The sequence below is a fragment of the Scyliorhinus torazame genome, chromosome 4 (genome assembly GCF_047496885.1).
Source record: "Scyliorhinus torazame isolate Kashiwa2021f chromosome 4, sScyTor2.1, whole genome shotgun sequence".
NCBI lineage: Eukaryota > Metazoa > Chordata > Chondrichthyes > Carcharhiniformes > Scyliorhinidae > Scyliorhinus > Scyliorhinus torazame.
The window spans coordinates 333,698,230-333,707,785 of NC_092710.1; the positions used below are offsets into that span (position 1 = coordinate 333,698,230).

The following is a 9,556-nucleotide window of genomic DNA, read 5'->3' on the forward strand; positions in this document are numbered from 1 at the left end:
GTTCTTATGTAAAATCCCCCACTTCTGCTCTCACCTCTTGCCCTCCCGCCCAGAACTGCGATAGGGTTCCCCTTCTCCTCACCTTCCACCCTATCAGCCTCTGTATTCAACTGATCATCCTCCTCCATTTTGGGCACCCACTGTGATGCCAAACACAGCATCCGCCCCCCCCCCTCCCTCTTTCAGCATTCCAAAAAGACCGTTCCCTCTGCGACTCCCTAATCCAATCCTCATTCTCCCACAACACCCGGCCCACTTCCCACTGCTTGTTCACATGGAAGAGCAGATGTAACTGTCCTTTTATCTCCACTCCCTCACTGTCCAAGGCCCCAAACACTCCAGCCCAGATGAGGCAGCCATTTACATGTACTTTCAATTTAGTATATGCTGTATTTGCTACTCACAATGTGGTCTCCTCTACACTGGGGAGATCAAACACAGCTTTGCAGGGCACCCCACTCAATCTGCAAGCACGGCCCCGAGCTTGCAGTGGCCCGTCAGTTAAATTCTCCACCTTGCTCACACGCCGACGTTCTGTCCTCGTTCTGTCACACTGTTCCACACCTCAGAGGGCAGTGAGGCTATATGGGTAGAGATCAGGAATAAGAAGGGTGCAGTCACAATGTTGGGGGTTTAGTACAGGCCTTCGAACAGCCAGTGGGAGATAGAGGAGCAGATCGGTAGACAGATTTTGGAAAAGAGTAAAAACAACAGGGTTGTGGTGATGGGAGACTTCAACTTTCCCAATATTGACTGGGACTCAGACTCAGGGGCTTAGACGGGGCGGAGTTTGTAAGGAGCATCCAGGAGGGCTTCTTAAAACAATATGTAGACAGTCCAACTAGGGAAGGGGCTGTACTGGACCTGGTATTGGGGAATGAGCCCGGCCAGGTGGTAGATGTTTCAGTAGGGGAGCATTTCGGTAGCAGTGACCACAATTCAGTAAGTTTTAAAGTGCTGGTGGACAAGGATAAGAGTGGTCCTAGGGTGAATTTGCTAAATTGGGGGAAGGCTAATTATAACAATATTAGGCGGGAACGGAAGAACCTAGATTGGGGGCAGATGTTTGAGGGTAAATCAACATCTGACATGTGGGAGGCTTTCAAGTGTCAGTTGAAAGGAAGTCAGGACCGGCATGTTCCTGTGAGGAAGAAGGATAAATACGGCAATTTTCGGGAACCTTGGATAACGAGAGATATTGTAGGCCTCGTCAAAAAGAAAAAGGAGGCATTTGTCAGGGCTAAAAGGCTGGGAACAGACGAAGCCTGTGTGGAATACAAGGAAAGTAGGAAGGAACTTAAGCAAGGAGTCAGGAGGGCTAGAAGGGGTCATGAAAAGTCATTGGCAAATAGGGTTAAGGAAAATCCCAAGGCTTTTTACACGCACATAAAAAGCAAGAGGGTAGCCGGGGAAAGGGTTGGCCCACTGAAGGATAGGCAAGGGAATCTGTGTGTGCAGCCAGAGGAAATGGGCGAGGTACTAAATGAATACTTTGCATCAGTATTCACCAAAGAGAAGAAATTCGTGGATGTTGAGTCTGGAGAAGGGTGTGTAGATAGCCTGGGTCACATTGAGATCCAAAAAGACGAGGTGTTGGGCGTCTTGAAAAATATATAAGTCCCCAGGGGCCTGATGGGATCTACCCCAGAATACTGAAGGAGGCTAGAGAGGGAAATTGCTGAGGCCTTGACAGAAATCTTTGGATCCTCACTGTCTTCAGGTGATGTCCCGGAGGACTGGAGAATAGCCAATGTTGTTCCTCTGTTTAGGAAGGGTAGCAAGGATAATCCAGGGAACTACAGGCCGGTGAGCCTTACGTCAGTGGTAGGGAAATTACTGGAGAGAATTCTTCGAGACAGGATCTACTCCCATTTGGAAGCAAATGGACGTATTAGTGAGAGGCAGCATGGTTTTGTGAAGGGGAGGTCATGTCTCACCAACATGATAAAGAGTTTTTCGAGGCGGTGACAAAGATGATTGATGCAGGTAGGACAGTGGATGTTGTCTATATGGACTTCAGTAAGGCCTTTGACAAGGTCCCGCATAGTAGACTGGTACAAAAGGTGAAGTCACATGGGATCAGAGGTGAGCTGGCAAGATGGATACAGAACTGGCTAGGTCATAGGCAGAGAGTAGCAATGGAAGGATGCTTTTCTAATTGGACAGCTGTGACTAGTGGTGTTCCACAGGGATCAGTGCTGGGACCTTTGCTGTTCCTAGTATATATAAATGATTTGGAGGAAAATGTAACTGGTCTGATTAGTAAGTTTGCAGACGACACAAAGGTTGGTGGAATTGCGGATAGCGATGAGGACTGTCTGAGGATACAGCAGGATTTAGATTGTCTGGAGACTTGGGCGGAGAGATGGCAGATGGAGTTTAACCTGGACAAATGTGAGGTAATGCATTTTGGAAGGGCTAATGCAGGTAGGGAATATACAGTGAATGGTAGAACCCTCAAGAGTATTGAAAGTCAAAGAGATCTAGGAGTACAGGTCCACAGATCACTGAAAGGGGCTACACAGGTGGAGAAGGTAGTCAAGAAGGCATACGGCATGCTTGCCTTCATTGGCCGGGGCATTGAGTATAAGAATTGGCAAGTCATGTTGCAGCTGTATAGAACCTTAGTTAGGCCACACTTGGAGTATAGTGTTCAATTCTGGTCGCCACACTACCAGAAGGATGTGGAGGCTTTAGAGAGGGTGCAGAAGAGATTTACCAGAATGTTGCCTGGTATGGAGGGCATAAGCTATGAGGAGCGATTGAATAAACTCGGTTTGTTCTCACTGGAACGAAGGAGGTTGAGGGGCGACCTGATAGAGGTATACAAAATTATGAGGGGCATAGACAGAGTGGATAGTCAGAGGCTTTTCCCCAGGGTAGAGGGGTCAATTACTAGGGGGCATAGGTTTAAGGTGAGAGGGGCAAAGTTTAGAGTAGATGTACGAGGCAAGTTTTTTACGCAGAGGGTAGTGGGTGCCTGGAACTCACTACCGGAGGAGGTAGTGGAGGCAGGGACGATAGGGACATTTAAGGGGCATCTTGACAAATATATGAATAGGATGGGAATAGAAGGATACGGACCCAGGAAGTGTAGAAGATTGTAGTTTAGTCGGGCAGTATGGTCGGCACGGGCTTGGAGGGCCGAAGGGCCTGTTCCTGTGCTGTACATTTCTTTGTTCTTTGTTCTTTGTTTGAATAGAGGGATACGGACCCAGGAAGTGTAGAAGATTGTAGTTTAGTCGGGCAGCATGGTCGGCACGGGTTTGGAGGGCCGAAGGGCCTGTTCCTGTGCTGTACTTTTCTTTATTCTTTGTTCCTGTGAAGCGCATGGCAAGTTTGAGGAATAGCATCTCACCTATTGTTCAGACACTTTGAAGGCTTCTGTACTCAACAAGGATTCAACAATTTCAGACTGTAACCTTTGACCCTGTATCAGACACAAATCTGAAGTACTACATCCTGTTCTGGGCGCCATACTTGAGGGAGGATGTGAAGGCATTGGAAAGAGCACAGAGGAGATTCACAAGTATGATTCCAGGGATAAAGAACTGTAAACAATGAAAATAGGTTGGAACTGTTTTCCTTGGGAGGAAAGGCTGAGATGGGACTTGATTGAGGTATTCAAGATCCTGAGAGGGGGGGGGGGGGGGGTGCAGGGTAAATAGAAACTGCTCCCACTGAAGAACATCAAGATTTGGCAAAAAGTAGAAAAAGTAGCGGGAGGAAAGTTTTTAAAAACCCAATGGATGGTTGTAATCTGGGACGATGGAACGAACAAACTTCCTGACAGGGTGGTGGAGGCATGTTAGAGCGAGGTATTCAAAAGGAAATTGGATTGCTATCTGAAAGAATACGCAAGGTTACGGGGATCCGGCAGAGAAGTGGAACTAGGGGCAGCACGGTAGCCTTGTGGATAGCACAATTGCTTCACAGCTCCAGGGTCCCAGGTTCGATTCTGGCTTGGGTCACTGTCTGTGCGGAGTCTGCACATCCTCCCCGTGTGTGCGTGGGTTTCCTCCGGGTGCTCCGGTTTCCTCCCAGTCCAAAGATGTGCGGGTTAGGTGGATTGGCCATGATAAATTGCCCTTAGTGTCCAAAATTGCCCTTAGTGTTGGGTGGGGTTACTGGGTTATGGGGATAGGGTGGCGGTGTTGACCTTGGGTAGGGTGCTCTTTCCAAGAGCCGGTGCAGACTCGGGCTGAATGGCCTCCTTCTGCACTGTAAATTCTATGATAATCTAGATAGAATGATCTTTCAGAGAGCCATGGCACTCAATGGGCCGAATGGCCTCCTCCTGCACTGCAAAGATTGAGAGATTCTGGTTTCCTCTTCTTTTCATGGATTGCACCTTTTGTTTCTTTACTTGTCCCATTTCCTCTCCGTTTGGCTCTGCCCCAACTCGTCAATTAATGTCTGCTGGCTTCCACCCACCCCCCACCCCCACCACACAGACCTTCCCTTATATTTTATTTCCATCTATCCCTTTCACCTTACAACCCATCTCTACCTTTTTCCCCAATTTTGATTAGCTCTGTTTCTCTCCGCACAGATACTGCTAAGTATTTCCACCACTTTGTTTTGATTTCAGATTTGGCCTTTGCATCATTTTGCACATCTCCCCCCCCCCCCCCCCCCCCCGCTAGTAAACAATGACATGCTCCCCAGACTCTGACTCTGCATTTCAAGGTGCAACCTTGCAAAATACCTTATGCAAAACATAGAAGCAGGCAGGGTGAATAAAACGGAGGAAATACCAGGTCGAGAAATTTGAAGCTGCTATTATTGTGGAGTTTAGTGCAATAAGGTGATGCGGAGTGGAGAGAGCTGGTACACCAACCGCTGCAGTGATAACACCACAATGACTCCACTCCAAAGTATTCAATTATACATTTAAATAAATATTCTATGTCATAGAAAATAAGTTTCAAACCTATTGAGCAGCATTGAAGTTTTTTTTTTGGGGGGGGGGCACTGTGAATTGATAGCACTGGTGCATAATGAAAGTTGCAGTCAGTGTGAGTACTCCAGGCCTGCCTTCCACTGATTCATCGACCAGCTCAGTCTGAAAAGGCATTTGCAAACACGGCAGCCGGTGCAAAGCCCGACAATCATTATTATAAAGCGTCTGCATCAATGCAAAAAAAAAAATGTACGTTTTGAAAAAGGCAGGTTTGCACATGGCGGGAATGAAGCTCTGCCGGCCTCACTGTGCAACACGAGGCCTGCCTGCTCTGCAGGGCCGGCGGGGGGGGGGGGGGGGGGAGGCACTGGGGACACTGACCCAAGACAACTTCCCCCCCCCCCACTCCCCCACTTTACCTGCACCATAATTGCGAGCCGCAGCGAGTCCTTGGCGATGCTCTCCGTGCATTTCTTGCAGGAGGCCCGGCCGCTCTTCGCGTACTCGGCTTTGAAGAGCTTCCCCTCAGCCATGTCCCTGGATCCGGCAGGAGCAACGGCAGCAGCGCGAGCGGGAGAGAGCAGCACGTGGCCGGGCAGGAGGGGGCGACAGCGCGGGAGTGGAGCCACGGCGGCGCGCGGCCTGGGGGGGGGGGGGGGGGGTAGGAGGAAGACGCGCGCGGCCTGGGGGGGAGGGAAGAAGACGCGCGCGGCCGGGGGGGAGGGAGGAAGACGCGCGCGGCCGGGGGGGGGGAGGGAGGAAGACGCGCGCGGCCGGGGGGGGGGGGGAGGGAGGAAGACGCGCGCGGCGGGGGGGGGGAGGGAAGGAGAAGCGCGCGGCCGGTTTTGTGTGTGTGGGGGGGTGATTGGCGGAGAGCGGCCCTGATTGGCGGAGAGCAGACAGCACGTGGGCCCCAAGGCCCGGATTGATTGACGAGAGGGAGCACGCCGACAGCGAGAGAGAGAGAGCAGGAGCAAGGGGAGGCCATTCAGACCCAGACAGAGAGAGAGAGAGCAGGAGCAAGGGGAGGCTATTCAGACCTTCGAGGCCATTCAATATGATCATGGCTGACCATCAAGTTCAATACCCTGATCCCACCTCCTCCAATTTCCCTTTAGCCCCAAAAACTATATCTATCTCCTTGAAATTACACAACATCGAAAATAGGTGCAGGAGTAGGCCATTCGGCCCTTCGAGCCTGCACCACCATTCAATATGATCATGGCTGATCACTCAAATTCAGTAACCCACTCCCGCTTTCTCTCCATACCCCTTGCTCCCTTTAGCCGCAAGGGCCACATCCAGCTCCCTCTTGAATATATCCAACAAACTGGCCCCTATGGGAGAGAATTCCACAAGTTCATAACTCTCTGAGAGAAGTTCTTCCTCATCTCAGTCCTGAATGGCTTGTACAGAATTCTTAGGCTGTGACTCCTAGTTCTTGGCGCCCTCAACAATGGGAACATTCTTCCCACATCTAACCTGTCCAATCCCATCAGGATATGATGTTTCTATGAGATCCCCTCTCATTCTTCTAAACTCCAGTGAGTACAAGCCCAGTTGATCCAGTCTTTCTTCATATGTCAGTCCTGCCATCCCGGGAATTAGTCTGGTGAACCTTCGCTGGACACCCTCAATAGCAAGAATGTCCTTCCTCAAACTAGGAGACCAAAACTGCACACAATTCTCAAGGTGTGGCCTCACCAAGGCCCGGTGTAACTGCAGCAGGATACCCCTACTCCTATACTCAAATCCTCTCAACTATTTTCTGTGGTAGCAAATTCCACAGATTTACCACTCTCTGGGTGAAGACATTTCTTCTCACCTCAGTCCTTGGACTACGATTCCTAGTTCTGGACTCCCCCACCATTGGGAACATTCTTTCTGAATCTACCCTGTCTAATCCTGTTAGAATTTTGTAAGTTTCTATGAGATTCCCTCTCACTCTTCTAAACTTCAATGAATATAATCCTAACCGACTTAGACTCTCCTCATATGACAGTCCCGCCATCCCAGGAATCAGCCTGGTAAACCTTTGTTGCACTCCCTCCATAGCAAAAACATCCTTCCTCAGATAAGGACATCAAAACTGCACACAATACTCCAGGTGTGGCCTCACCAATGCCCTGTACAATTACAGTAAAACATCTCTATTCCTATACTGAAATCCTCTCACTATGAAGGCCAACATACCATTTGCCTTCTTTACCGCCTGTGTTATTGTGCACTTACTCTCAGCGACTGGTGCACGAGGACACCAAGGTCTTGCTGAATATCCACTTTCTCAATTTACACCCATTCAAATAATAATCTGCCTTCCTATTTTTGCTACCGAGGCGGATAACCTCACATTTATCCACTGTTGTGGGTCAGGGTTTAGAGAATCCTGAAGTGTATCATGGAGTTCACCTGACCCACAACTTTTAATAGATTGTGATATGGGGAGCACACGGCCCACTCTACAGGTGTGATACAGCAGAAATGGACGAGTAATTTTTAAAACAAAACAATGTTTATTCTATGAACTCAAGTTAACCTTTTAAAACAAACAGTGAATATCTTAGCAACCATGAATTCAAATCCACCCCCCAAAGAATACAACACTAAGTAATCTGTATGCTGTTCTTTTAACCTCCAAAAGACTTAACAAACATCTAAACTGAAGCACATCAGGGTTTGCATTCAATACTGAAATCGTTTATAATTCTGAATTCACCAAATGATTAAGATAGTCTTTGGATGGCAGACTTCAGATGCAGCTCCCTGAAAAAACACAGACACACCCAAGCTTTTTCTCAAACTGAAACTAAAAACCAGAAGTAGAGCTCAGCTCCACCCACACTCTGACATCACTCCAGTAACACGAGCAGCTCCATTTCTTAAAGGTACATTTCTTAAACACCCATTTCTTAAAGGTACTCTGACATGACATCTCCCCCCAAGAAAAATAAAATAAACCATCAACTTCAAGATGGTTTCATTTTTCACCTTTGCATCCTTTAAGAACTGCACACAGTAAATATACTTGTTCATTTCAAAAAACAACACATGCAAACAGGTATAATAATGTAGTCAATTTTTTTTCTCGTTCTTCTTCCTCCAACTGAAATCCTTCTTGATTAACAGTCTCCTCGAACAAGAAGGTCTCTGCACAATCCGTCCATTTCTCTACGCCTCGGCATTTCTCTTTAAAGTCAGATACTTTAATTCAATCTGATCACAGAGTCCCTTGCAATTCTCCAACACAGGAGCATTGGATAGAGCAGGAACATGGATAGAGCAGGGACAGGAATGGATGTTGCAGGTTCCGGGGTTTAGGTGTTTTAGTAAGCTCAGAGAAGGCGGCAAAAGAGGGGGAGGTGTGGCGCTGCTAGTCAAGAGCAGTATTACGGTGGCGGAGAGGATGCTAGATGGGGACTCTTCTTCCGAGGTAGTATGGGCTGAAGTTAGAAACAGGAAAGGAAAGGTCACCCTGTTGGGAGTTTTTTTATAGGCCTCCTAATAGTTCGAGGGATGTAGAGGAAAGGATGGCGAAGATGATTCTGGATAAGAGCGAAAGTAACAGGGTAGTTATTATGGGAGACTTTAACTTTCCAAATATTGACTGGAAAAGATATAGTTCGAGTACAATAGATGGGTCATTTTTTGTACAGTGTGTGCAGGAGGGTTTACTGAAACAATATGTTGACAGGCCAACAAGAGGCGAGGCCACGTTGGATTTGGTTTTGGGTAATGAACCAGGCCAGGTGTTGGATTTGGAGGTAGGAGAGCACTTTGGGGACAGTGACCACAATTCGGTGACGTTTACGTTAATGATGGAAAGGGATAAGTATACACCGCAGGGCAAGAGTTATAGCTGGGGGAAGGGCAATTATGATGCCATTAGACGGGACTTGGGGGGGATAAGGTGGAGAAATAGGCTGCAAGTGTTGGGCACACTGGATAAGTGGGGCTTGTTCAAGGATCAGCTACTGCGTGTTCTTGATAAGTATGTACCGGTCAGGCAGGGAGGAAGGCGTCGAGCGAGGGAACCGTGGTTTACCAAGGAAGTGGAATTTCTTGTTAAGAGGAAGAAGGGGGCCTACGTGAAGATGAGGTGTGAAGTTTCAGTTGGGGCGATGGATAGTTACAAGGTAGCGAGGAAGGATCTAAAGAGAGAGCTAAGACGAGCAAGGAGGGGACATGAGAAGTATTTGGCAGGAAGGATCAAGGAAAACCCAAAAGCTTTCTATAGGTATGTCAGGAATAAGCGAATGACTAGGGAAAGAGTAGGACCAGTCAAGGACAGGGATGGGAAATTTTGTGTGGAGTCTGAAGAGATAGGCGAGATACTAAATGAATATTTTTCGTCAGTATTCACTCAGGAAAAAGATAATGTTGTGGAGGAGGATGCTGAGCTCCAGGCTAATAGAATAGATGGCATTGAGGTACGTAGGGAAGAGGTGTTGGCAATTCTGGACAGGCTGAAAATAGATAAGTCCCCGGGACCTGATGGGATTTATCCTAGGATTCTCTGGGAGGCCAGGGAAGAGATTGCTGGACCTTTGGCTTTGATTTTTATGTCATCATTGGCTACAGGAATAGTGCCAGAGGACTGGAGGACAGCAAATGTGGTCCCTTTGTTCAAAAAGGGGAGCAGAGACAACCCCGGCA

General features: G+C 48.1%; 1 protein-coding gene across 1 annotated transcript in view; it reads right to left on the reverse strand.

The window, feature by feature from the left end:
• The window catches only part of parp1 (poly (ADP-ribose) polymerase 1), a 114,386-nt gene extending 108,885 nt beyond the window's left edge, over window positions 1-5,501 (reverse strand). The window contains exon 1 of the mRNA XM_072500222.1: window positions 5,323-5,501. Within this exon, the coding sequence (XP_072356323.1) occupies window positions 5,323-5,436 (114 nt within the window). The 5' untranslated portion in view covers window positions 5,437-5,501. The remainder of the gene's footprint in view (window positions 1-5,322) is intronic.
• Window positions 5,502-9,556: the final 4,055 nt, after the last annotated feature.